The 27,077-nt window shown below is 37.4% G+C and overlaps 1 protein-coding gene, 1 long non-coding RNA gene and 1 pseudogene across 2 annotated transcripts; all 3 read right to left on the bottom strand.

Annotated features, from left to right (window-relative positions):
- Nucleotides 1-599: 599 nt before the first annotated feature.
- Nucleotides 600-4,439, bottom strand: LOC103331135 (receptor-like protein EIX2). The gene is given in 3 exon segments (XM_089052245.1): nucleotides 600-1,024; nucleotides 1,027-3,409; nucleotides 3,658-4,439. Coding segments are annotated over 3 exon segments (3,123 nt in total). The 5' UTR covers nucleotides 4,315-4,439; the 3' UTR covers nucleotides 600-941.
- Nucleotides 4,440-14,104: 9,665 nt separating this feature from the next.
- LOC148916920 (uncharacterized) lies at nucleotides 14,105-17,651 on the bottom strand. The gene is made up of 2 exons (XR_016126964.1): nucleotides 15,913-17,651; nucleotides 14,105-15,833 (listed from the first exon to the last, which is right to left on the bottom strand). It is a non-coding gene; the product is annotated as an uncharacterized LOC148916920 (long non-coding RNA).
- A 7,125-nt stretch (nucleotides 17,652-24,776) lies between these two features.
- On the bottom strand, nucleotides 24,777-25,538 carry LOC148916919 (uncharacterized; annotated as a pseudogene).
- Between the last annotated feature and the right edge of the window lie 1,539 nt (nucleotides 25,539-27,077).

Here is a 27,077-nt window from a genome sequence, read left to right as displayed (position 1 = left end):
CACACCCTACCGAGGACATCAGATACCGAAGAGACCTAATCACTAAGTTACGCGGGAAAGTATTAAACCATTTTTCTGCGTCAACAATATCTACAAGAACTTAATGGGCAAGAACTCGAACATTTCTACAAATTGAAATGAGAGAAAATGCTTTTGATTGCTTTTCCAGGAAGACCTTCAATCTTGTACACCACACACAAGATTTAGCACACATTTTATACATAAACTTTGGTACAAGGCATTTTGCAGCTCACAAGTAAGCCTAATACAATCTTAAAATCCACAAAATAGAGCATTACAAGCCTGACCAAATACAAAAAGTCTGTTTACGAAAAGGAATCTTCTACTATGTGCCCAGAACAGGATATTGAATAATGAAAGGAAAGAATGACCAAAATAGAGCCACACATTTACAAGGAGAAGCTGATCCCCAATTTACAAGGAGAAGCTGTACATTGCAAATAGATGACCAAAACAAAGCCACACATTGTAATTTGAAATCAAGTCTGCTTTGGCTTTGGCTTAGTTAATTAAAATAACACTATAGCTAGAATTAATACATTAATCGAAGTGAGCTTGGATTAAAATGGATATGTCTATTTCTCTCAACAAACAAATAATAATAATAATAATAATAATAATAATCGGAGAACTCTGAATTAATTGTTCTGATAAATAATTAACACTAATATAACTCATATTTATTCCTACTAAGCACTCCAAATTAACTTGTAAACTCTTCTCCAGATACTTGTGCGTGCGCGAACTGGCAATCTTCAACACTTGAACTGAAAGGAGGCATAATTTAGATGCTGCAACTAAATATCAAAGTAAACAAATTAATACCCGTCAGTTTGGAGAAAAGAAAAAATGCAATAAGAAAATAATTATAAAACAAAATTAATGATGAGAGAGAAAGAGTACCATCGCGAGCTTATCTACTAAGCATATGCTAGCTTTAGTCGCCGCTTGATCAAAGCTATCTTCACATAAAGCCAATCATTTAAATCATTCAAGAACTTAAGTATGCGTATCTCCATGGCCTGTTGAATATCAAAGTGCCACAAACTCCCCAAAATCCAGCAGCAAACCCAATCCCCATACTGATGTAAAATCCCAATGTTATAAACTCATCCTTATCCTCTTCATTGCTCAAGCCAGTTTGCTCATTTTTATCAGCACACATCATTTTAAGTGGAGGTCCACAGAGTAGAGGATTTTCAGCATAATCAAGGGGATCAAAGCTTTGGAGCTGAGTGCCTGTTGGTATTTTACCAGACAAGTTGTTATATGACAAGTCCAAGAAACTAAGACGATCTATTCGAGCAAGGCTTGTTGGAATTCTTCCATCTATCTGGTTTCTTGACAAATCAAGAGAATCCAATGACTGCAAGTTTCCAATCTCTGGAGTTATTTGACCTGTTAACCGGTTTCTTGAAAGGTTTAAAGAAACCAACTCAACAAGATGAGTGATTTCACATGGAATCTCCCCTGTTAATCTATTGCTTGAGAGATCAATTCTCTTCACAAGGCCCAAAGTGCTTTTGTATGTCTGCATTCTTCCTTTCCATATGAAGCTTGCATCATCCTCATAATTATTACCACCAACTATTTCATCATCCATATGTATGTGATAAGTATGTGTGCTAGATAGACTTGGATTTCCTTTTTGAGACAGAGTAGTCAAATTGTTGAGGCATTTGGGTATGCTTCCAGAGATGTTGTTCATAGAGAAATCCATAATTTTAATGTATGTTAGATGGCATAATTTTGAGGGCATGCTTCCATTGAAGTGATTATTGGAAAACATAAGGATAACCAAATTCTTGAAGCTCACACCTAACCATGTAGGTATTGGTCCTGATAATTTATTATCTCCCAGATCAATAACTTCTAAACTTGTGCAGTTCTTCAAAGATGAAGGCAATTCTCCAACAAATTGGTTGCTTCTTAATTTCAAAGTTTGCATTTGAAATAAAGAGCCCATTGTCATGGGAATTTTTCCGGAAAAAGCGTTGTTACTCAAATCAAGCATGACTAGATTCTCCAAATGGCTCCAGCAATCTGGAAGTTCTCCAGTAAAACTGTTGCTTGAAAGATTAAGATACGCTAACATCATATCTACACTTGCGCACAGGAAAGAAAGAGACCCTGAAATTTTATTATTGGAGAGATCCAGATAGGAGGCTTGTGATAGAGTTGGGGGAATTGGACCTTCTATTTGGTTCGAACTCAAATGTAGTTCTGGGGAATATCTAAACTCCACTGTCAAATTTGTAAATATTCCTCTGATTAGGTTCTGTGAGAGATTAATAATCTCTGCGTTACGAAAATTACTCCAAAACCAACTTGGAAGAATATCAGAAATTCCAGCACTTGAAATATCAAGCTTGACAGAATCATTTTGAGTTTGAAGCCATTTTGGGAAAAGAGGACCGACCTTGCAGGACGCCAAATATATATAACCCAACTTGAAGGGAGGAACCCAATCAGAATGGAAATTTAAAACTAGTGGGTTATAGGATAAATCCAAATAATATAAATTGGAGAGTTTTGAGAAATGAGTTTCTGAAACCACCCCTTTCAAAGAGTTTTTGCTGAAATCGATAATCCCTAATTGCGACATTTGCCCAATACTTTCAGGTATTTTTACGCTTAATTGATTGGCACTAAGATTCAAGAATACCAAAGATGAGAAGCTTGTAAGATTGTTTAATGACCCCTTAAGAACATTCTCAGAGAGGTCCAGATCCCGTAATGAGTTTTGAGCACATCTAGGCAATAGTTGAGATAATTGTCCACTTAGATGATTTCTTTGAAGCCACAATGTTCCCAAATTACACAGCCTTGCAAACGAATTTGGATTCGCTCCTTCAATCTGGTTGTCAGAGAGATCTAGATCCACAAGAGAGCTCATGTTTCCAATGAAATCGGGAATGAAACCAGTTAGACTATTGCTGGAGAGATCCAGATCCACAAGAGAGCTCATGTTTCCAGTGAAATCGGCAATGAAACCAGTTAGATTATTGTTGGAGAGATCCAGATGCGCAAGAGAGCTCATGTTTCCAGTGAAATCGGCAATGAAACCAGTTAGACTATTCCTGGAGAGATACAGATCCACAAGAGACCTCATGTTGCCAAAGAAATCGGGAATGAAACCAGATAGATTATTGTTGGAGAGGTCAAGATGAACAAGGCTTGTACTGTAGTTGGACAACCAAAGAAATATTGAAGAAGTGAGATGGTTGTCAAAGAGATCAACAGACGCAAGAGATGTAGAAGAATTTGTTTTGTAAAGAGTAGTGGAAAGAATTGGAGTAGGAGGAGGAGGAAGACTACATTCCTCCAATCCCAAGTGTACTAGTTTAGGGAGCTTATTAAGTACTGCTTCTGGCCAATCGAAAACAGTCTGAGATTGGCTCCGCTTAGATCCAAATCCGTTAAAGAAGAAAGAGTAGGGAGCCAATTGAGATTTTCTGGTTGAAGCTGATTAAAGCTAAGGTCGAGATTTTGCAATTGCTTGAGGTTTCCAAACGAACTTAGAATTCGACCAACCAAATTACAGGAAGAGAGTCTGAGGTTTCTTAGATTGGTTAGAGAACCAATGAAATCTGGAAATTGGCTCCCATTGAAATTAGTCAATGAAAGGTCCAAAACAGTACTGAGATTGGCTCCACTTAGGTCCAAATACGTTAAAGAAGAAAGAGCAGGGAGCCAATTAAGATTTTCTGGTTGAAGCTGATAATTATAGCTGAGGTCGAGATGTTGCAATTGCGTGAGGTTTCCAAACGAACTTGGAATTTGACCAACCAAATTACAGTAATAGAGACTGAGGTTTCTTAGATTGGTTAGAGAACCAATGAAATCAGGAATTTGGCTCCCATTGAAATCAATGGATGCAAGGTGCAAATATTGTAAATGCTGCAACTCAATCAGTTTAGGACTAATCATCTTACCTTGGAAAGAATATTCAAGAGCACCATGTGGAAACATCTCATCAAGGACAGAATATCCAAGATCAAGTTGAATCACATGGCCAGTTTGGTTGCTACAATAGACTCCTTCCCATCTGCAACAATCTTGTTTTTCGGCTTCTGAACCCCAAGTTGAGAGTTGATTGAAGTCATCCACCAGGCCACGTTTGAATGCAAGTAGTGCTTGCCTTTCCCTCTCTATGCACCTCACTGTCACTTTAGCAGCTTTGAGGCTGTGGCTGTGGTTGTGGCTGTGGCCAACTTCTCCTCCTTTTACGTTTTGTAGGAAAAGGATCGATAATGCAAGAAAGAGTTTGAAGCACCTTCCGTCGCCCTTCATGTTAATTGATCAAAAGCACATGCACATGCAAAAACACTGCAAGTGTATATTGATATATGCTAGCTTGCATCAGATATATATAGGAAAAAAGGAAGAAAGCTTTTACAAAGAAAAACACGATTTAGCTAAAATAGTGCCACACATTCATGGCGCATTGATGCACCTAGACCACTGTAGAATTTTCAAAGACTTTTAAGTCTCCACATCTATATGTAACTCACACGTCAAGTAGGTGTTGGCTGTCCGATTAGACTAGTTATAAATGATGAAGACTTTGCAGAGAAAGATCTACTAAGATTTCTTTTGCTGGAAAAAGGAGGATGATAGATGTAGTGTTCATACTACTATTTTTTAATTTCAATAAAATAAAAATACTATTTTTAAAATTTTGGTTAATTTTTTAATATAAAAAGAATTGTGTACGCTCGGTGACACAGCATGCTGTTTTGCTGAATAGTGACATAGCTCAATGATGCTCTCATACCATGCCATGTGGACAACCACCCTGTATATGTAGGTTCAATTTCAAATATATATGAATGTATCATTCAAAAGGAAAAATATTTTTTTGTCACGGGAATAACACTATATTGCTATCTCTACAATAATGCTTGAAAAAATTAGAGATATTTACCCATTCTTAACACTAAAATTATAAATAAACCCCACACCATTTAATTTTTATAAATAAACCAAAAAAATGACAGTCGGATATATTGAATTTAATTTTGATTATTAAATTACTTTGCTTTTTTATGAGATTTTTGGATTGGGTTTGTTTTAAGAAATCAATGACAGTTTTGTAATTTAAAAGAAGTTAAAATCCTTTTTGTTATGTTGTAAATGGGCTTTGGGTATGTTCTAAAGTCCATTTCATATATGTTTTTTTATTTATAATTTGAGCTCTTATATTAGGTATAATAGTGAATCTTCCAAAAAATTATCCTAGGTGGTTTGAAGCATTTACTAGTATACCTTGTGATTAGTGTGGCAAACAAGTTTAAGGGGAAACATTTCAAGATGGAGTAATACTTTTTTTTCAGGGTTAAATAAATTTTTTTTAGATGCAAAGGAAATTACTAAGACAATCAATGCGGGATCTGCAGATACACATATTTCTCCGGTAAATAAAAAATGACACGTGAAAAAGAGATATTCCTTAAATCAACTAATTATCCTAATTAAATTTTATTGAGCATTTGTCCATCTTAGTAATTTATAACGTTGGGTAGGGAGCTTGCTGTGGACGGCTATCATCAAGTAGACTTTGAAGTCTTCGTATGCAAACTCATGATGACTGACTCACACAAAAAGACTGTAAAGTCTTTTCAATTTTTTGGTTCCACAAAAAGACTGTTAAGTCTACATACTTGAGTGTGAACTAGACTTTTAAGTCTTTGCACATCCGCATTTAACTCAAACGTCAACAAGTGGTAATTTTTTTTTTTTTTTCCTTTTCCTTTTCCTTTCTTAATTGCTCAATTACTTTATTTTACCATTTTTATGTTTTTTCTTTCTTTGAAAAGCCAACTGGTCGTAGAGACAAAGATCCAGAAAATTGTTTTTCCACTTGCTAATTTCCCCGAAAGGCCAATAAGCTGCTTGGGAATCTCTTTGGAAAGTGTGCAATTGTGTGTTTTCAAATGAAAGACTGCAAAGTGAATATGAAGGACGCGTGCTCCAACTAACTTGCAGGTATTGACTTGAGAGACTGAAAAGTGAACAAAAGGAAGAGAGACTCACCACTTTAATTCATGTCCCTACGTGGAAAAAGATAAATGAAGACTTGTGAAGACTTGATATGGTGATTTGCCCTTCAATGCGTGCTCCAACTAACTTGCAGGTATTGACTTGACTTGACTTGATAAGGTGCCTTCCCATGTCCACTCAATCAATGGCTTTGCATCCCATCCCCTGGGCACAAGTTACAAATATTTTCTTGCAAAATTTGAACTTGACTTAAGTGAAACATATGGAAATATCTCTACTCAACCTAATATTAATATAATACCTGTATATTTATTGATACTAATACATGAATATTGGGTTTTTATTCAACAACTATAATATGAGAATTTGGTTATTGACCAAGTCTATTTTGAAATGCCCCTATAATTTAGGTTAAACATGGGGTCTTACAATTACACACGAAAGTTTCTCTTATTATAGTGATGATCACGAAACACTTAAGTATATTTAGTGTTGGATATCTGATCATAGAGTTTCGGAGCAGCTTCCTTCATTTTGCATTCGGATTCTTTGATTTGATTTGTTTTGTTGCTCGTTAAGTGATTAGTATATGAATTACTCAGTCCCGTTCTTCTGGACTCCTGTGGTCCAAGGAATTTGTGGTCACCCATCCTTGGATATAAATGATAATATAATGGTTATTATAAAACACAAGTTCAAAAATTAAACAACAACTAAAATGAAAAAAAAAAAAACTAAAGAACAAAACACGGTCCCAGTGAAGAAAGAGAGCTTGGGTGGTGAGATGCATATTGATTGGTTGAGGGGCAATTCTCAGTCAGAATAGGGGCGAGATTCTGAAGACGATGAGCAATTCTCAATCAGGGTAAATTATCTATATATAAAATACGTAAATATTTTTAAAGAAAAAAGGTACATTAATTATAAGAAAATAGGTACATTATTTCTATATTTAAAAAAAAAGTTACTATTGAATTAGTTCTATGAAATAAATAGGTACATTAGTTATGAAAAAATAGGCACGTTATTTATAAAATTAAAAAAGGGTACCAATTTACTTATATTTTGTAGGTATAAGAATTTGCCGAGATTGTACAGGTAGATTAATTATCCATAATTAATTTTTTTTAATCTAAAAAAAGTACAATAAATCAGATTTTAAGTTTAATTAGGTAAATTGATGAGTCGGATCCAATCATTGGGTTTTACTTATAAAAATTGGGTTTTATTTATAAATAAAATAAAATAATGGGTTGTAGGTAAGACATAATTAGTTTGAAGGGCAAAAGTCATATATATTGACTATAAAAGGAAAGTAATTGTAGGCCACTCCTAGAAGTCTATTATATTATATATAATATATAGAATTTGTAATAAATAATTTATTAATTAAGATTAGACATGGCAATTAGAAATATTTAGTTCTAAATATGTAATTATTGAATACTTATGTGTGTTGTATACTTGTATTTTTAAGGAATTCTAGTAATATAGTAGTTTAGATTTAGAGTAGTTTGGACGGTGAGCTTACCCCTTACACCGAAGTTCAAACCCCTTTCCGTGTAAATTACATTAGTTTAATGAGTTCAGAGACTATCGCTTGTATACCCAAAAAAGAAATAGTAGCTTTGGTTCTTGTTCCCCTCATTTTATACTTTTTCCTTTTCTTTTCTTTTTTTCCTAAATAATGTAGGGGAGGGTGAGGGGGGCTTCCAAAGTGTAGATCTTTCACCTTCAGTATGCAGGGTGTGCGCTTGTGTGCTGTAACATTCAATGAGGAGTTAATCTTACGAAATCCTCTAGTTATAGAACGTACTCCAGACTCTTTCTCAGTCAATACCACAGTCTGTGGGAAAAAAACAATTAAAGGAAAAAAAAAACTCTCTTCATGATGGAAGTAGACAAGTGATGACTTAATTGTTTTAGTCAAATATGGGCTCGTCTTTTTCTAGTCTCAAATACACTACAAAGAAAAGTAGACTTACAAGTCAAAAGAAGAGAAGGTGAAATTGGTATTTAGGTGAATGGGGTAATTGAAAATCTCAACAGACATATCTAAGACAATAATGATTAATTGTTCCTGGAAAGAAAAAAAAATTGATTTGCAGACTAATGGTCTCAAGTTCGAACTTTCATGGCATCTTGGTAGTGTATATGAGAAACCACACTCTCATCTAGTTTAGACTATCGCTTCCTTTTCAATGCTATATATATATATATATATATATATATATAGTGTATGTGAGAAACCACACTCTCATCTAGTTTAGACTATCGCTTCCTTTTCAATGCTACATATATATTTATTATCATTATTTTTTATTTTTTTATTTTTTAAGGCAAAGGTCCCGACACACTAGTGTTTGATTCTAGCATACCAAAATATGTCATAATTTCAAGAAAATGATCATGATGCCTATCCCAAAGTGTTTAATACTTCCAAGCTATGCCAATTCTCTTTTTGGTTTTTTTGAGATAATTGGTGTGTCGGCACCTTACGTTGTGTTATAAGCATGAACTAGCATGTGAATGATATAAATAAAACACCAAATATTTTAGTAAAATATAAAAATATTAGGAATGACCAAAATTAGGAAAAATAATAGAATGACCTAAAGTTTCAAAAAGTAGTTAGTAAAACATTAGATTTTTACATGTAAAATATTTATTTATTTGTGATTATGTAAAATTTCAATTTTAAATAATCATGATAACATCTTGATTACCATTTATAAAATATATATCTCGTTCATTGAAAAATTTGTGTGCTTAAAATACATAAAAATTTTACAAATGTTATTTCACCAAAAATTTTAAAATCTAAGAATATAGATTTTTATAAACTTGCTCTTAGTTTAAAGTATAGTCTATACTAGCAAAGGTGCCCGCGCGATGCTGCGGGTTTTAAAACCGTGTGAAATGTGTAGGAAAGATGGTACTATTTATATAGTCATGGAGATCTAAATAGTGGCATCATGCTTTGTTTAGCAAGTCTAAGTTACAAAAAAAATATGATAATAACATGTTTTTTATGTTGTTTGTCTTGATTAAAATACGGACCATATTTTAATAAATCAAGTAACAGTCAAAACATCAAAATATCGACAATATTGAGCTGCTCATTGTTCAAAAGAGTTTGGATAGGTCTTTATATATATGCCCTGGGTGGTGGAAGAGGATTTTTCTGCCTTGATCTCTGTTAGAATGGGTTCTCTCTCTTGTTAGCTCCGCTGTAGAGGTGGCTTATGTTATTTGTTGTCCTCTGCGAGAGGTTTTAACTCTGTTGATACAAATTTGGAAAATGACAGGTGTTAATGTAAGCAGAATAAAGGCAAAAATAACAGGCTATGGGTTATAGTTTTGTTCATTACATCTAAAACATCTGATAAGGCCATCAAATTAGTATTAGGCCACCAAATTTAAACACCACATTAGTATTAGGCCATCAAATTTTTTCCATCTCTTTCATTTGTAAACTCTAATGGGTTTGAACAAAATGTACTCATCACCTACCCCTCAATTGGTGGGAACAGTTTTTTACCAACGCCCTTAAACTATATAAATAACTACATTTAAAAAGTAGGCAAACAGATAACAAACAAACAGGAATTCTCATCTTTCACCAAAAACAAACACTTTCACCTCTGAGTAACAATAAATTGCAGAAATTGTAAATTGAAATAAAGTTATGTTCCTGTATTCAATGAAAGAGAGCAAACTTACATTTGAATCTGCAGTGAAGTTGAAATACTGGAATAAGATTCTCAGGACCAAGAAAACAATTCCAACAATAATACCCAATGACTCAGGCCCTGCAAAACACAAATGGAACATTAACTATAAAAGATAAGTTGGGGGTATGAAACATCATACTAATATAACAGACTACTTATATTTGGAAAAGCAAAAAGAGGATCTTCTCCGGTGCACACTTCATAATATTTGGATTTTGCATTTTCTAAAACAAACCTTCTGAAATGGAAATCCAAATTTCTCACTAAAATTAATTTCTAGGGAATACAAAAGGAAAAACCAAAGTCAAAACTATGGATGATAATCACTGTGCCTTAATTGTCTAAATCATTGATGCTGCAAATCATCAAATTTTTCATAAACAACAGTCTAAACAATGAGCTCCAAAGACTCAGAACATAGATGAAAGAGTTGAGCTGCAAATTTAGCATGCAGCAGAACCTATATAATTTTGGTTTTCCATGTGAGATAAGACAGTCTCAATTAATTAATCCGTTGCAACACTGTTTTGGATATGAAGGAATATAAAAAATATGGACCCCAACAGAAATCACAACCTCTGTTACATTTCCTTTTCTCATACCAACAAATGGAAACACGAAAATATGAGGATATGAAGTGAAGACTGGTTTGTTTTCAAATTCATTCAGAAGACAATAACATCTTAATTGTGAGCGAAGACAGTTCCTACAACTCTGTCCTTGTGTATCATAAAGTTCTAATTCATCAAAATTATCTATCACCTCGGCATGTAGAATGCGAAACAGCAATCTGCTTATATACCAAAAAACAAATAGACACACAAACACATACATATTACAACTAAAATTATTACAATTGTGGTTCATTAGGCACAAATAACTTGAGTTTAATTAATTAGCACCACAATAAATAAGTCGATAATCTGAAGCCACCATAATACCAAGTTCACATGATGCCTTAAATCTTAAACCTAAAATTGGTTAGAATATTACCCCGGAGAAGTTTTATGTGCTGGTTCCACCTTGGTTTTTGAAGCTGACCAGTAAAGAAAATATCCACCGATCATTCAATGCAATGAGAACAAAAACTCAACAAAATTACTTGCAGCAGAGAGTGCTTCAAAATTTACGATCTGCAAGTTCAATGATAAAGAAGTCTTCTGCACCACCAACCAGAAAAGCATTTGAAAAGAGGAAGTTGCCTTAAGAAGCTCCTGAGTTTGTCAACTGCATGAATCAACACATTCTGGAGAATTTACAATTTCTTGATTCATTGAGTCATAAAAATATATAAACCTCGAAAGTAAAGAAATAGATCTCACTGTACCTGAGAATTAATGAAGAATTCTAAAGTTAATTTTAAATTTCAATGCTAAATATATTGGCTCCTTAATCAATGTCATGGCAAAAGTTCCCCATAAAAGTTAAAAAAAAGCATGAACTCCTGACCTACGGGGATTTTATTCAACCATTTGGGCTCCAAAGCAACATCTTCAAGAAGATACTGAGATACAATGTGGGGTAAAACAACACAAAAATGTAATGAATATTTCGTAAAGTTCTTCAACAAAAGCATATAAATGTCATTTTATGAGGGCTGATACACGAAAGAGGGATTGAAATCATATGATTATCAATCCTGAAATATGCAGAGAGTGCAATTAATAAGTTTGTTAAGCTAAATGGAGAATAAATTATATATTGTGTGGAAGCACAAATTAAACCTAGTAACTTTTTTTTTTCGGTTACAATTAAACCTAGTAACTTTGAAAAGGAAGAAAATGAACAAATTTGATTATCCAAATATGCTATTTGTCATTATATATATGGATAGGAGCAGCCAGAAGACAAATGCTATTTGAAAAACAACAATATAATATTTGACATATAATCATATTCTCTGTTTCATCAGTCATTCAAAACTTCCCTTTAAAGCCAATTTTAAACAGAGTAAATAAAGTCCAAAAAGTCAGTTTCCTTGAGATCAAAATCCTTCTGATTTTGTGCGGTAGCCGTAGTGGGTTGGACTTGAACGCACATTAGCGTCACGTGCATGGAATGGATCGAAATCTTAACTTATTCTAATCCTAACCAATTTTTATCAAACACCTTCTACTGCTACTTGAGCTAATTCCTACTGACATACACAAATTATGCTTCCAAGAGTATCAAGTAAATCTGAATACACTTAACTATGAGCAAACCATGCGTATATGGTAAATAAAAATTCATGAAAGGAAGTGGAAAACTCATGTACCTGACGGATAACAGTGGTGGATATGCACATTGTGGATGATGACATTGCTTATGTATCTTGCCATGTGATGCAGCCACAACCCACAATGTGGACATTGGCTCCACGGCAATCAAGGGTCTTGGAGCTGTTGAAGATGAGCTCTTGGGAGAGCTTGATGAGCATGTTGCCGGGGAACACAATCCAGAGGCTCGGTATCCGGCATATCTCGAGTGCTGGCCTTGGATTCACATCATCATTAGAAAGAGTCTGTGACAATAAAATACTCACCACCTTTGCCTCCAAGAGCATATTGGCCAAACCCAATTGCACAATCTGCTAAGCTCACTGTCTGCAGCCAATTTGGGTCACATTCCCACATCATCTATTGGGTTTTGGTTAGGCATGAAGAGTCCTAGTATTTTTGGGTTCCTTGCAGCATTTGCCTTCTTGCCAAAAGCATAAACCTTCTGAAAAATAAAGGGAAAAAGAAGTAAAGATTGATAACTCAGATCTACAAAAGTGAGAAACAGAAGCAGTGAAAAAAAAAAACAGAGGAGGTAATTAAAGCTATGTATTTTACCTATGAACTTCTTGAACAACAACAGGTTGGGATGTTGGCAGGAAGAGTGAGGTTGAGAATCTGTGGAGAGAAGAAAATGGCAGAGAAGAAAGAGCAGGGCAATGCAGGTAATACAACAAATTTTACAACTTGCTATACAATTGCAATACTATATCAAGAGAATGTGGTTCCACCCTTTTATAATAAAGGGCTGTATTGCTATACAATTGCAATACTATATCAAGAGAATGTGGTTCCACCCTTTTATAATCAAGGGCTGTATATGCTATAAAGCTAGTGCTGCTGAGCTGTATGTGAAAATGACATAACATGATTTTCAGTAATGTGATAATCAAGAACCTTATGCATCTTCAAGGTCAAGAGAGACTCCAAAAAGGGAATGCAAGATAAGTACAAACAGGAAAAAAAAAAAATTCAGCCACACAGACATCAATTGCAGTTGATGAGCATATTGATTACTCAGTTCTTTTCCTTAGATCTTCCTCCTCAAAAACAAACCAAACTCAATTTCTGATTTCCTTCTCAATTTTGATATGGAAAATGAATAAACCAACCTAGAAAACCAAAAGAATGTTAAAACCAACCTTTTTTTTGAAACCTAGAAATCCCTTTGAGCTAAACCCGTGCGATGAGAAGAAGGATGAAGCGCCTGGAAAGATGGTGAACAAACGGAGCAGATGAGATAAGATGAATTAGCAAGGGTAGAGAAATGTGAGAATAAGCTATGCATGCTTACCTTGAAAGTACCCATGTACGAATTAGAGAAAGAGATTGAAAAGAGAGAGAGCTGGAGTTCGATATGAAGAAGAAGACCAATGCACACCACTCCTATAAAATCGAAGCCTCGGATAATCTCCAACAAAACCGACCTCTTCCATCATTGCCTACCAGGCCAACCTGGTTAGAAAGCGAACTTCGATCGGATAGAGCGAAGGCTCCAAGTCGTTACAATCGAAGAGAGGGGCAAAGCGGGAAGAGCAGAAACTAATTAATCAAGGGCAAACCGTGATTTCACTGTGCTGATGAGAAAAATGAGTTTGCAAAACATAAAAGAGAGGGCATTTCCGTCATTTCACTGTGCTTAAGAACAGTGTTTAGTTGCATTGCGCTTTAGTATATATATGAATTTGTAGGAGGAGTGGAGGGAAATGCAAAGGGAAAATTGCTTTGTTGTGCTGCCTCACCGGCGGAAGGGTGATATTTTTGGAGCGCAACAGGCACTCTGTTGGTGCATCTGGCTGGCTAGTTTACAATGATTTCCTTCAAGTGACAAATCAAGACGTGGTTTTCCATTTCGTTCGGTGGATCATCCCGGGGAATAAGTGGTGAAACAGCCTTCTGCTTTCCTCAACCCATCAAGCTGTCCATGGAGCACACACACTTGTGCTTTACTTTCGGATGAGACAGCCTTCTGTATATTGCAGTAATCGGCTACACTTCCTTATTGAAACTCATTCGATTTATATATGTGAATTACAAAAGAACCTGTAATGAACAAGAGAAATAATACCTCCTCTCAAACAAGAGAAATAAATAGATAAAGAAGATATATAAATGGATTTAAAGTATGTCTTTGAAGCATGATTAAAAGCCCATAACATGTCAAGAAGCTCAGTGTGTGTAATACTGGATCAATGAGAGAGAGAGAGAGAGAGAGAGAGAGAGTAAATGCTGATAAGTGACTCTCTATGCAAAAGTTTAAACCCATGAGATATAATTGGCTCGGTATCATTTATCAAGAAAGTTAGACCCAGGATTGACTAATAAGCAGTATTATCCACTCTGTCTTCTCATCATCAGGAAGATGTTTGAGTAGAAAGACCTCTTCTGGATTAGTACGGCCTTCAAAACTTGCAATCTACAAGTACATCCTCTCCTCTGAGTTGCGGTTCATTTGACTTGCCGAAAACTCCTTTTGTGAGTCTGCCGCCTCACCAATTGCTTGTGCCAATGGATCCTTTTTCGCTTTCTTATTTGGATGCAAGCCGGAAATTGCAGTTGATAGATGTGTCGAAGTATGTGAGTTGGGAATAAAATTCTCATCATTTTCTTGTTTAACCTCCATATTTTCTTCAGCACAATAACAGAGAGAAAGTAAAGCATAAAAAACATCCACTAAAGCAGCAAAGAAGTGCATTAACTGCTGACTATTACAACCACAAGGACACAAGATATGCTGGAGTTCATAATCACATGTAGAAGCAGTTTCATTTTTATTATACAGAAGATGGGGAATATTGTGAATATTTAATTTTGTTAAGTTTTCGAAAGAGAGAAAAGCATCGAATCACTCCCGAAAACTGTTCCAGTCACACTTAAATAAATGTTAACCACCCCATCTCATTAGTTGACTAAAAGAATACAGATATGATCTGAAACAGAGCTTATTTTTTTAACTAATTAATGCAATCAAAATCAATGTAACCACCCCATATGATCAGAAACCAGAGCTTCTCTTTTATACTAAATCACTAACCACAGAAGCATTCGGTGCTAGTTGCTAACTTCAAGTTTATTACTTTCCTTCCTCCAGTAAAAACCCAAAATTTTTCTTACCAGCTGTACATAAAAAGATATTCAAGGGACAATTCTTTTACAGTAATAGGCTGAATCAGTTCCTGCAGTCAACTCAGAGGTCCTTTAGATAAAAAATATACTTAAGCCTAGAACTAGGAAAATTCTTTTGAAGCTTATGGTGCTCGCTACATGGTCTTTATTTAACTTGTATCTTTGAAAATATATAACATTAAATAGAATTCTATTTATCATCCAGAACAAGGCAAACTTCAGATTCTATTTATCTTGTACTGCAAGTGTGTATGACAAGGGAGTGATAAGTGGAAGTGGAAAATCATAAGACAGAGGAGCAGAAACCAATGAGAGGGTATAAAAGAAGAACAACTGAATGAACAAATGGAACAAAAACCTAACAATTCATAGATAATCAATGGATTAGAAATGAAAGTTGAAGACAGGGTTTAACAAAGCTGAAAAGGACAAAAACACATATAAACTAAAGCAAGCTCAACATTAGAATGACCTGTAAATGGCTCTTTCAATGGGATGCCCCAATGTACGCAACCGGTGAGCTTAACGACCTCATTGGCAAGTCAGGCCATGCGCTTTCTCAGCTTTATAGAAAACTTCTCAAAGCTTTTCGTCTGGGACAGAGGAGGCTGATTAAGCTGTGGAGGACTTGGCTCCGAAGCAGGTGCAGGAGGAGGAGTAAATCCAACAACAGATTCTTCACTTGTTTCATCTGTCTCATCATTATGAAACATCATCTAGTTGATAGGTGGCATAAGTTGTTTAAGCTGATCCGTAGGATCAATTCGCACCTTAGACGCCATGGCAAACCTAGTGATCAACGACCCAAAAGGCAGGGAATGAATGGGTTCATCCCCATCAAAAAAATATTACGCTTCAGCACCCCAATGACATGCCCATCGGCACCTCTCGTCGACTGAAAACTATCGGCAAGCCAACTACGGCATCTCCGCCTCAAAAAATTTCACCAAAACACCCTTGCCGAAGGCAAGGGCTGTGCAGAGGACACGGAGGAGGCGCAAGAAAGAAACCAGATCCGGTCACCTTGCCTACGCCATGGTCGCACGGAGCTGAATTACCAAAGCAAAAACACTCACGAAGGTACACGACGTGCTGAAGCCGAAGATGTGCTGGCACCACAACCTTCTTCCTAGGGAGATCTTGCCGAATCTTCAATGGGGAGTCACAATCGAAATATCCTTGCCTCACCGAACGGCAAGAGCTGCTGGAAAGGCAGCAGACTCACGAGATTGCTCCTTCCAAAGTCAAAGTGCCGAAAGAACAAGAATTTGCCAAACCTACGACAAGCTGCCAAAGCCACCTCCCAATAACAGAAGTGCCGTTCGGCAAGGGTGACTGGAGGAAGTTATTGGAAGGATTCGTGAACTGCCTGCTTCTTCAGCACCAGATCCGAACTGTCTTGCCCACCCCTTGGATACCTCATCAAAGCCAAGGACGTGCTTCGTTAAAGACACGAGTGGAAGTCGCAAAATGGGACCGGTGCTGCTGAAAGAATTCGGGGGCTGAGATGGCACAGACGTGGTTTTCCCTTTTACTCTGGAAGCTCTTTGCTGAACGGCAAGGCCTATAAGGGAGGTACTCAACGCCTTTTTTCTTCCAAACCCTAGTCCTAACAAAGGCTCAGCTCAATCTACAAAGACCCGGTTCTCTCTCACCGAAGCAAGGGCCTCACGACAAAGGCCCAAGCTCACCCCATCAAGAAATTCAAGAATTTTCTATGGACACCCATACAGCTACCGTTCGGTAGGACATGGTTGAGCCAAGTATCGTGCCCAGACCTCCAGCCTTCACAGCTCAAAACCAACAGCTCAGATCTCTCAAATCAGCCCCAGATGTGCCTTACCGATCGGTAACAAGCTCCTCCAAATCACACCAGGCAGCACTCATAGCCACAGGAAAATTTTCACTCCACCCTTGCCGAACGGCAAGGGTCGGGCAAAGGAGAGGGTGGCCTCGAAAAAAACCTCCTTGCGATTCTCACAGAACCTGCCGAACCCAGCTTCGAATTCTTGGGCAGAAAATCAACCCAAGCACAAACTGCCGAACGGCAGGTGTTATGTAGGAAGGACTCCACCCTCCTCCCAAATCCTAAAGCCTTGCCTAAGCCCAAAAGCGGGCCCAGCACCTTGACTTCACAAAGCTCCCTTATCCAAGCTGCCCTTGCCGAACGGCAATGGCCATATCAAAGTCAAGACACTTCTGGAGGCCCACGAGTTGCTCCCCTGCTGAATCATTAAATCTCTAAACGGCACCCAGCTGCCATACAAAAGCATAACGACCAAGAGCTACCGTTCGGCACCCACAGACTGAGTAATTATTCAAGTCACCTTGGAGGCATCTCATCATCAATGCAAAGGCTCACAGTTTCGTTCGGCACCTCATCCTTCAAGCCAACCAATTGGCCAAACAAAGACCTCCACCTTGCTTATATTTCATGCCTTACCGTTCGGCATCCCGTCATCGCATGACAAGAGAGATGCCTTCGGCACTCTGTCATCATGTGACAAGAGAGATGCCTTCGGCACCCTGTCATCATCCGGACGAGAGAGATGCCTTGGCACTCTGTCATCATGTGACAAGAGAGATGCCTTCGTCACCCTGTCATCATCCGGCGAGAGCGATGCCTTGGCACCTTGCCATCATCCGGCGAGAGCGCTGCCGCCGGCACCCGTCATCGCATGACAAGAGTTGCCTTCGTCACCTGTCATCACATGGCGAGGCGATGCCTTGGCACCCGTCATCGCATGACAAAGAGTTGCCCGGCACCTGTCATCATTAGGCGAGGCGATGCCTTGGCACCCGTCATCACCTTCGGCACCTGCCATCATCCGGCGAGGCGCGCCTTGGCACCCGTCATCGCATGACAAGAGTTGCTGCGGCACCTGTCATCACATGGCGAGCGATGCGCCGGCACCTCGTCATCGCATGACAAGAGAGTTGCCTTGGCACCTGTCATCACATGGCGAGGCGATGCCTTCGCACCCGTCATCGCATGACGAGAGATGCCTTGGCACCTGTCATTATCCGGCGAGTGATGCCTTGGCATCCGTCATCATCGACAAAGCGTTGCCTTGGCACCTGTCATTATTAGGCGAGGCGATGCCTTGCACCTCGTCATCATTTGACAAGCGATGCCTTGGCACCTGTCATCATTTGACAAGAGAGATGCCTTGGCACCTGTCATCATCCTACGAGGCGATGCCTTGGCACCCGTCATCACCTTGGCACCCTGCCATCATCCGGCGAGCGATGCCTTGGCACCCGTCATCACCTTGGCACCTGCCATCATCCGACGAGAGCGACGCCTTCGGCACCCCGTCATCACTCGGCACCATCGACACTACACTACTTGGAAGAAGACTAAGGTGTTGCTCGGTCAATGCACTGAAAATTGCAAGTCCTCAACCAAGGAGTACCTCCTTGCTTGAGAACTTAGGGGACTTCTGTTTATACCATATTTGACCAAGCAACTAGAAGCAACTCTAGGCAAAGCAAAGAGTCCCACATTGGAATATTACAAGAAGTGAAGGCTCCCCCTCACCTATAAAAGGAGACCACTCTCTCCTTGAAAATGATCCCTTGGGCTGGGCTTGACCTTTAGTCATGACCTTCCCCTTTCTTACATTTAAGTTTGGGCCCAACCCCATGTACAAATGTAAATACACAATATTATAATAATGAGAATATACTTCTCCGTGGACGTAGCCCATTCATTAAGGGTGAACCACGTATATCTTGTCTTTTGTATGTTTATCGCTTGCTCAAATCCTCACACGCTTGGTGAAGGTCCTCACCTTCACTCATCATCAATCACACCTCATCACTAAGTTGGGCTCAAAAGTGCCGAACCATTTTTGAGCGTCAACATTATGCATTAAAAGATAAACAATAGAAAAGTTATGAACTCTGCAGTTCCATATGTTGTTAGGGGTGAAAAGAACTAGAGATGATTTCCATTTAAGAGAAGGGGAGGAAAATAATCGAACTCTTAGCCAAGTATATAAATAAAGTAGTCTAAACCTGTAAGAAAGAGCATGTCTCGTCCACTTGGACTGAACTTTCCAGGGTTGACAAGAGTTTGTAGCAATTTTATATTAAAATTACATGACCCATTTTGTGTAATATTAGTTTTCTTTTGTCTTACGCTTATTTTGTGTGTTGTTTTCCACAGTAGTATTAGAGATACACCAACTTTTAAATGTCAACTAATATATGACAATATCTTATTTGTTATGAATAAATAAGTTCTGAAATTAAAACATTGCCACATCAGTTGACATATCTTAAAAGTTAGTTTCTCTAGTACTATTTCTCAAAACTATACACACAATTTCTAAAAGCGCAAGAGTTGGAATATTATTTACCCTGAGTGTTGGTAAGGTGAGGCAAACAAAATCAGCTCCAATAAAAATAGACACCAATATATCAAAACTGTGGTCACTCCCTCTCCCTACAAATTTAGAAATGAGCTAACATCAAAAAAACGTTTGGGGTCATTCTCAATATGGGTAATCGGGACCCACCCACTAACTAATCGGTTCCTAAAAAATTTATATAAAATTAAAAAATTAAAAAATTAAAAAAAAAAATACCTTAAAAAATCCCAGCCCCTCCTCATTAACAAACCCAGCACCTCCTCGGCCCAACAAACCCAGCACCCCTTGTTCACCCCACTCGCACCCACACCAACCCCATCCCTCTCTCTCTGGCGTCAGCTCGTCGGTGAAACACCAAAACCCAATTCCTGTAAGGAAAAAGAAAAAGAAGGAAGATTTATTGAGAGTAACAAAGCAACACACAATTCAAATTTCAAATTTCATTATCGAAATAAATAAAAAATAAAGGAAGGAAACTTTTTGAGAGTAACGAAAGCAAACATCACTGGAAAATCAAAGCAGCATGATTAGCGCGCGACTACAGAACTAGAAAAACAGAGAAGCGTGATTTCAACTTGCGTCTGCTCGTGGTCTGAATGTGTTCGTGATAGCGGCGCACCTGCCTCTTCCCCACCAGAGCACTCTCCCTCTTCAACTAAATTTTCTAAACCCTTTCTCACTCTTCAACTTAATTTTCACTATGAAAGATCTAACATTGTGAGACATTATTGAAGAGTATGTTACTACAATTTTTTTTTTTTCCAAGTACTGCCCAATATTTTATTTGGTAAACAAGTACTACTCCCAAGTGTAGACACTCTTGAAACGGAGAAGCAAAAATGAAGCAAGAAATCTTGTTGCTCAATTCAAAGAATGAGTGAAATCAAATTATTCTGTGATTTTTGTCATTGCATATACATGCATTGCGTGGTAGATGGTCATTCCAGTTCAAAATCAACCAAGCTAATAACCCAAAAAAGAAAAAGAGTCAACCAAGCCATTTTATATGACGAGGCCAAGAGATTAATTAATATATATATATATATATATATATAATTTCATTTTCAAGGAGATACAGATCATATTACATTGAGTATATTTTTTTAATTATTTGTATTAATGGAAGATAGGTTATTCGAACTTGAGACTTTAAACATTGAATAGAAAAATACCACTATAAGACCAAAACACACCAAACTATATAACGAAAACATTAATAATATGAAAATACATATACGACATATGTAGGTTAGTCAAGTTGACTCCGATAGTGTCTATTTTCCAGTATCCGAGTTTGAATCTCCATATAACTTAGAGTAATTTAGAATACCTCATCTAAAAGAAAAAAGGTACGGGAAGTTGGTGAGAGACAAACAGTATTTGTCCTCAAGTACGTTGTTAGCTCATTAGCTTAAGAGGGCCGTAGTTTGCTTGAACAGTGCCCCAACAAAGCTAACCTAACTTCGTTGCTGAAAAAGATTGACTTTTAATGAAAATCGGAGTATCAATTCGGCATTCTTTATTTTGTGGTTTCAGTTTGTGGGGTTTCAACATTTAGGTCCAACAAAAGGTTAAATTTTACATATGACTGTTGTATGCACTCTTCTCGTGACATGTATAACTCAAGTGGTTAAGAGTAGTTACAACATAGTTCCTTCTTAAACTTTTCATGTGATTTGACTGCTTGAATGTGAAAGAGAAATTTCATATTACCAAGAATTCTGTTTACACTCAGTGTTTCAATGGGTTTCTATTTTTGTTCTCACCATTCTCTGGACACCCAACTCTTCCCAAAAATACCATTTCTCTACTTCATCAAAATATTTTTCTTCGGACATCTATCTCCATCATTGATTGATTTCATTTTCTTTGTCACCAACCCTGAACCAGCTCTACTCATCTCCTCACTTCACCTCATTTAATATACAATTATTGCATACATGTAAAGGAGGGATGAGATGAGAGATGATGAAAAATAAATTGATGGAGAACCAAAGAGTGGGAGGAAAAATGAAGAACTGAAAACGTTTAGACTTTCAGATCCAAAAGAGTTTTGGAATTTCATTATTATATAATTATTTTCTAGTTTACGTTGTTGGGTATATATAAAAGTCTGTTAAAACTAAGAAGAATGCAAGTTATCTTCCCATTTGTGCCTTATTTTTCCACCTTCTTCATTCTTAGCTTACAATATGGTTTAATGAACAAAATTTTGTATGTTCTTGGTCACCCTTCAAAGATCATCACAACAAAAGGGTTATTTTAGGGGTAACATACCTAGAATATACCCTTGGGGCCCTAGTCATTAACAATCAAGTTAAGTGCTCTGTTCAACATTGTCCCAAAGGGTATCTGCTAAAACTGGTAGACATTACTTTCCCAACCAATTTGGACTCTAATAAGCCACTATCAAGCTGACCAACAAGTTTATGAAAACCAGGACCTAGAGTGCAGGGATAGACGCACTTAACCGCTTAAGCTACAAGCCCCCTCCTAACTTATCAAGTTTAAGCAAATGGTGAAGGCGAGTATTTGGGTTTGCCTACCAAGTTTTCATTATTGCTCTACAAATCTTTGTAATATCCAAGAGAAAGCAGTGATTGGCCTGCAGGCCTTGATGGAATTGCATAGGTTGGAGCCTTTATGCCACACAACACTATATATCTGCAAGTAATGGGCAAGAACTTGAACATTTCTACAAATTGAAAAGAGAGAAAATGCTTGTGATTGCTTCAATCTTGCACTCCACATACAAGATTTAGCACATATTTTATACATAAACTTTGGTATAAGGCATTTTGTAGCTCACAAGTAAGCCTAATACAATCTTAAAATCCACAAAATAGAGCATTGCAAGCCTGACCAAATACAAAAAGTCTGTTTACAAAAAGGCATCTTCTACAAAAAGTCTGTTTACAAAAAAGGCATCTTCTACCATGTGCCCAGAACAAGATGTTGAATTACGAAAGGAAAGAATTGGCGACTCTGCTCCCTGTATATAATCATTGAAGAAAATTGGCATGTCACAAGGCAGTACTAATTGAAAACATGAAGAGGTATCATAAGGTGATGCACTTGGAAACTACATCAAAGGAGGGAGTATGTGCAAGTAAATTTTGTCCAATTGGCTACACTAGCTTTCTTACTGAAACTCATTCAAGGAGGGAGTATGTGCAAGTATATTTTGTCCAATTGGTTCATGCTTTTCTTTTTCTCTTTAATTTGGAGTAGAAGGATTTACAATTGGGATATTTCAGTTCAAAGCTCCTTTCAAAACATGAAACAAGAAAACTTGAATGGATTATAAGTTATGTCCTTGGAGCATGTAATTCATAGCTAACAAGTCAAGAAGCCAATTGTAACCAACATAAGACGTTATGCAGTAGTGCTTGGAAGTGTGAGTGTGAATAAGAACAAGGACAAGAACAAGTATATAATGAGAATGATACATGAAAAAGAATAAAAAGATTGATTAGTCATACTACTCTATCAATGATTGATAAAGCAATAACATATATACGCTCTTCTATCTAGATATTAAGTAGGAATCTTACAGAGTGAAGTATTGGTTTGATATGTTAAAAGCATAAAATTAAAACAACAACAAATGCATAACTAGAAATTAAGTTAGAGAGAGAGAGAGAGAGCCATACCATGGCCAGAAGGGATAGCGTATCTCAAACTTTCTTCTTTTCCTGAGAGAAAGTAAATGTTGATAAGTGGCTTTATGTCTAAGACCTATTTTATATCCCCTGAGCTATTGGTTCAACTTTTATCAAGAAAGTTACCTTCAGATTGACTAATAAGTAAGAGTATCCACTCTGTCTTCTCAACATCAGGAAGAGATTTCAGTAGAGAGAATTCTTCTGGGTTACCACTCAATATTATGCGTACAGCCTTAAAAACTTGCAATCTACTGAGGTTAGGTATCTTTGAAACCACTCCAAGGACCTCCTCTCCTTTGAGTTGTAGTTTCATTTGACTTGCCAAAAACTCCTGCAGTAACTTTGACACCTCACCAGCTGCATGTTCCAATGGATCTTTTTTCGCTTTCTTATTTGGATGCGAGTCAGAAGTTGAAGTTAACGGATTGATACAAGCATGCGAGTTAGGAATCAAATTGCCATTATTTTCTTCTTCAGCCTCCATTATTTCTTCAGCACAAGCACAGAGAGAAAGTAAACATCAAGGAGAGCAAAAACAGCACAAGGGAAAAGATTCGTTTTTCTTATATTGTTTACACACAAAGATATTAAACTGACAGAGTATTTGGTAACAAGCAGGAGAAAGCAAACATATAATTCTAATATGTCTGAATTCTGAAGTATAACAACATTGACTAAACCAGCAAAGGTGTGAAATGCATCGTGACTATTATAACCAGAAAGAGACAAAATGTGATGAAGTTCATACCTCATTGTCACATGAAGTATTTGAGTCGTTCATTTGATTATCTATGTACAATGTCATATACAGATTACAGAGATGTGGCAACATTTTAAAATTTTCCAAAAATAATAAGACCTCTCCATCACTTTATACGTATTCAAGAACAGAGGCAACTAATTTTTGAACACAGGAAAATGTGAAAATATGAGCCATTATCGCATTAGTAGACTACTTCATGATTTATCTATCACACTAAACCTTAAAAGAATACAGATGTGATTTCAAACAGAGAAACCTTGGCATGCAAACAATATATACACAATCGAAGGACATAAGTACTAATCACAGAAACATTCCATGTTTGATGCCTAATTGCTTACTATAAGATAAACTCTATTACTAACTATGATGCTACCAACGAAAACTTGGAAATGTTTACCACCTGCACTTAAAAACAATAAGGGCCTATGCATTTTACAGTAATAAGCTGAATGTCCAAGTGTAATCTTTTACACACACACACATATAACTTAACATTTGTCTATTAAATGGATTCTCAATATCTGTCTATTAAAGCCTCGTTAACGTCTGTCTATTAACATTTGAGTGACCTGCGGATGGCTGTTTCGAAAAAGGTGGGATGACCGAGTGGGTAGAAACAGGTGCACATCACCCAATGCTCAATACGCATCATTGGTAAGTAGGGCCATCTTGGGCGTGTGGCTCACCACCGCAAAGGCTGCTTGATTGCCGGAGAACATGGAGTAAAGCTATAGCCAAAAATATCCATGTTGTCCAAAGCGACCAAGGAGAATAAAGCTTATCCGTAGGCTCAACTGGCACATGTGAAGCCATGGCGAAGCGCGTGATCAAGAAGTAAAAGGCGAGTCGGGCATGGAAGTTGGGAACGCAGCATGGCAGATGGCACGAAAAATGTAGGTGGCTAGATCAATAGGCACATTGTTCCCAATGGCATAAAGAAGGCGAGCTCTATCAGGGCTAAGCAAAGAAGGGATAACTTGACAAGGAGGATCGATATTATATCTCACTATGCTGTTAAGCACTTTGTACAAATCACTCAGTCGATTTTCACGCAAAACCCTGACCCTCTTGTTCCAACCCAAAGTAGATGTCACCACCTTCAAGTCAAGATTATCAACAACAAGCCCAGGAAAACCAGGTGATTTTTCATTTGGGTTTGGCCTAGCAAGTTTAAGCAACTGTGCAATGCTAGAAACAGAGAAATTCAACACCTTACCTCACAAATACACATCAAATGAGTCAGGGTATTCTCTACTGCTGGAGAAATGTAGAGTCTCATCCCACAAACAAGTATCAAAAGGGCCCAACCCAGGTGGGTTTTTCTGCTCGGCGGAGAAAGGAGGAATGTTTACGTAGAATTCTCGGACAATCTGGATATTAGCAGGCTCTGAAGGACCCATTGCCAAAAGCCAACCTCTTGATTTGAAGATTCTGGGAAGCCCAAGATCCTCGAAGTCACTCAATTTGACCTCCCGCTCAACCGTCACACGTTGAACACTGAAGATTTTCTTGTAGCAGTTCATTGCTTCCGAAGTCTTGAACTTACTTTCATCTATATCGTCATCAACATAAGCTCGCCCTCTACCCATCAAATCAATAATATCCAATTACAACGAAGTAGTAGTTTTAGAAGATTTGAGCTAAAAATGGATGTGGGTTGGATTGAAAGAGGAGGATGACAAGAGCAAATGACGATCGCCGAAGACACTCTCACAAGTCCCGCATCGAAAATAAATACTAAGAGCATCACAAATGCTCTTTATAAATAGAGCCCCTTGGCATAGCCAAGAGGTAAGACTGTTTACTTGACTTGTGCTTTCACATTGTCGATAGAACTGCTCTTAGTCACTAACTTTGGCATCGAAGGGTCTACGGCCGGCACTACACCGGTGTCTCGGTACCTGCCGTCTTCTTTCTCTAGGCCGAATCCAGCATCACACCTCGAGGAAGAACTCCACGGGCCGAAGGTTCCTCGGGTTCGAACCACCTACATCACCTGTAAGTTAGCCTTATCTCTATCTGTTTAGATTTAGCGCGAACAATAAAGATTCTTGTTCTTATCTATAAACTCTATCATAATACTCCTAATTTAAGTCCAATGTCGCTTGAGCAGTTCATAAAACACACAAACCATAAAAGATGATGTTGTTCATAAAATAGACATCTTATAATCAATTACATAATTATAGAACCACAAAACAGACAAACCATAAAACATACATCTTATAATCAATTGCCACTTTTTTTTTTCTTTCTGAATCTCCCCCAACAGTCAATACTCAATTACTAGCATTTTAGTTCTCAGTAGAAATACATGACCACAAAACAGACAAACCATAATTATAGAACCACAAAACCATAATTCGGTACGATAGAGTATTGACCGATAGCAAATATTTGATACCACTACCATACCATACTCTATTGAGTGCGGTGCGATCTGATGCTGATGCGATGCAGTGCCGAATATCTCCTTATTCCAAATGAAAGCGGTATAAAATCAATATGGTACGGTATGGTTAGTGTACGGTTTCGGATATTTCAGTTTAGATGCCCACCCTAGTTTGCTTGACTGTTGGTATTCTTCCTGCACTCAGCTGCAGTTAACATACGTTCTCTCTTTCTATCTCTCTGGGTTTTATGCTCTGAGTCTAGTTTATATGATGCAGTCCATATATTCAAGTTTTTCTGTTTTAAAAATGATTGGTCGATTTGGTTGATGCTTGTTTCTGCATATTGACTGCTTTCTTGGACACAATGGAAACCCAATGGATAGATTTATTGCTACATTTTTATTTTTTAATTTTTGGATGAAGAACAAGGCAAAGCAGATAGATTATTGAAGTTCATGTAATTTCTTGTAAAATTAACTAAATGATGAGAGTTTCTAATGAACAAACTGATTTATTTGTTTATTGACCCTTTCTGTATTTTGTGTGTATTTTTGTTCTTTTTACCCTGCTTTTTAAACTTGGCTATTCGGTTCTTCTTGTTGACACCATAATCAATCGAGCATATCCAGCATCAAAACAACTAGCACTAAGGCAGACATGCCTTCTCCCCTTGAAGGAAGACACTCTTTGAGTGCGGACACTGCCGAAGCTCTCGGCCGAAGCTCTTGTTGCCAA

Source organism: Prunus mume, linkage group LG5 (genome assembly GCF_029339155.1).
Source record: "Prunus mume cultivar Tortuosa linkage group LG5, ASM2933915v1, whole genome shotgun sequence".
NCBI lineage: Eukaryota > Viridiplantae > Streptophyta > Magnoliopsida > Rosales > Rosaceae > Prunus > Prunus mume.
Note: the sequence above shows the minus strand (reverse complement) of the source record. Positions and strands in the feature narration are given on the sequence as shown.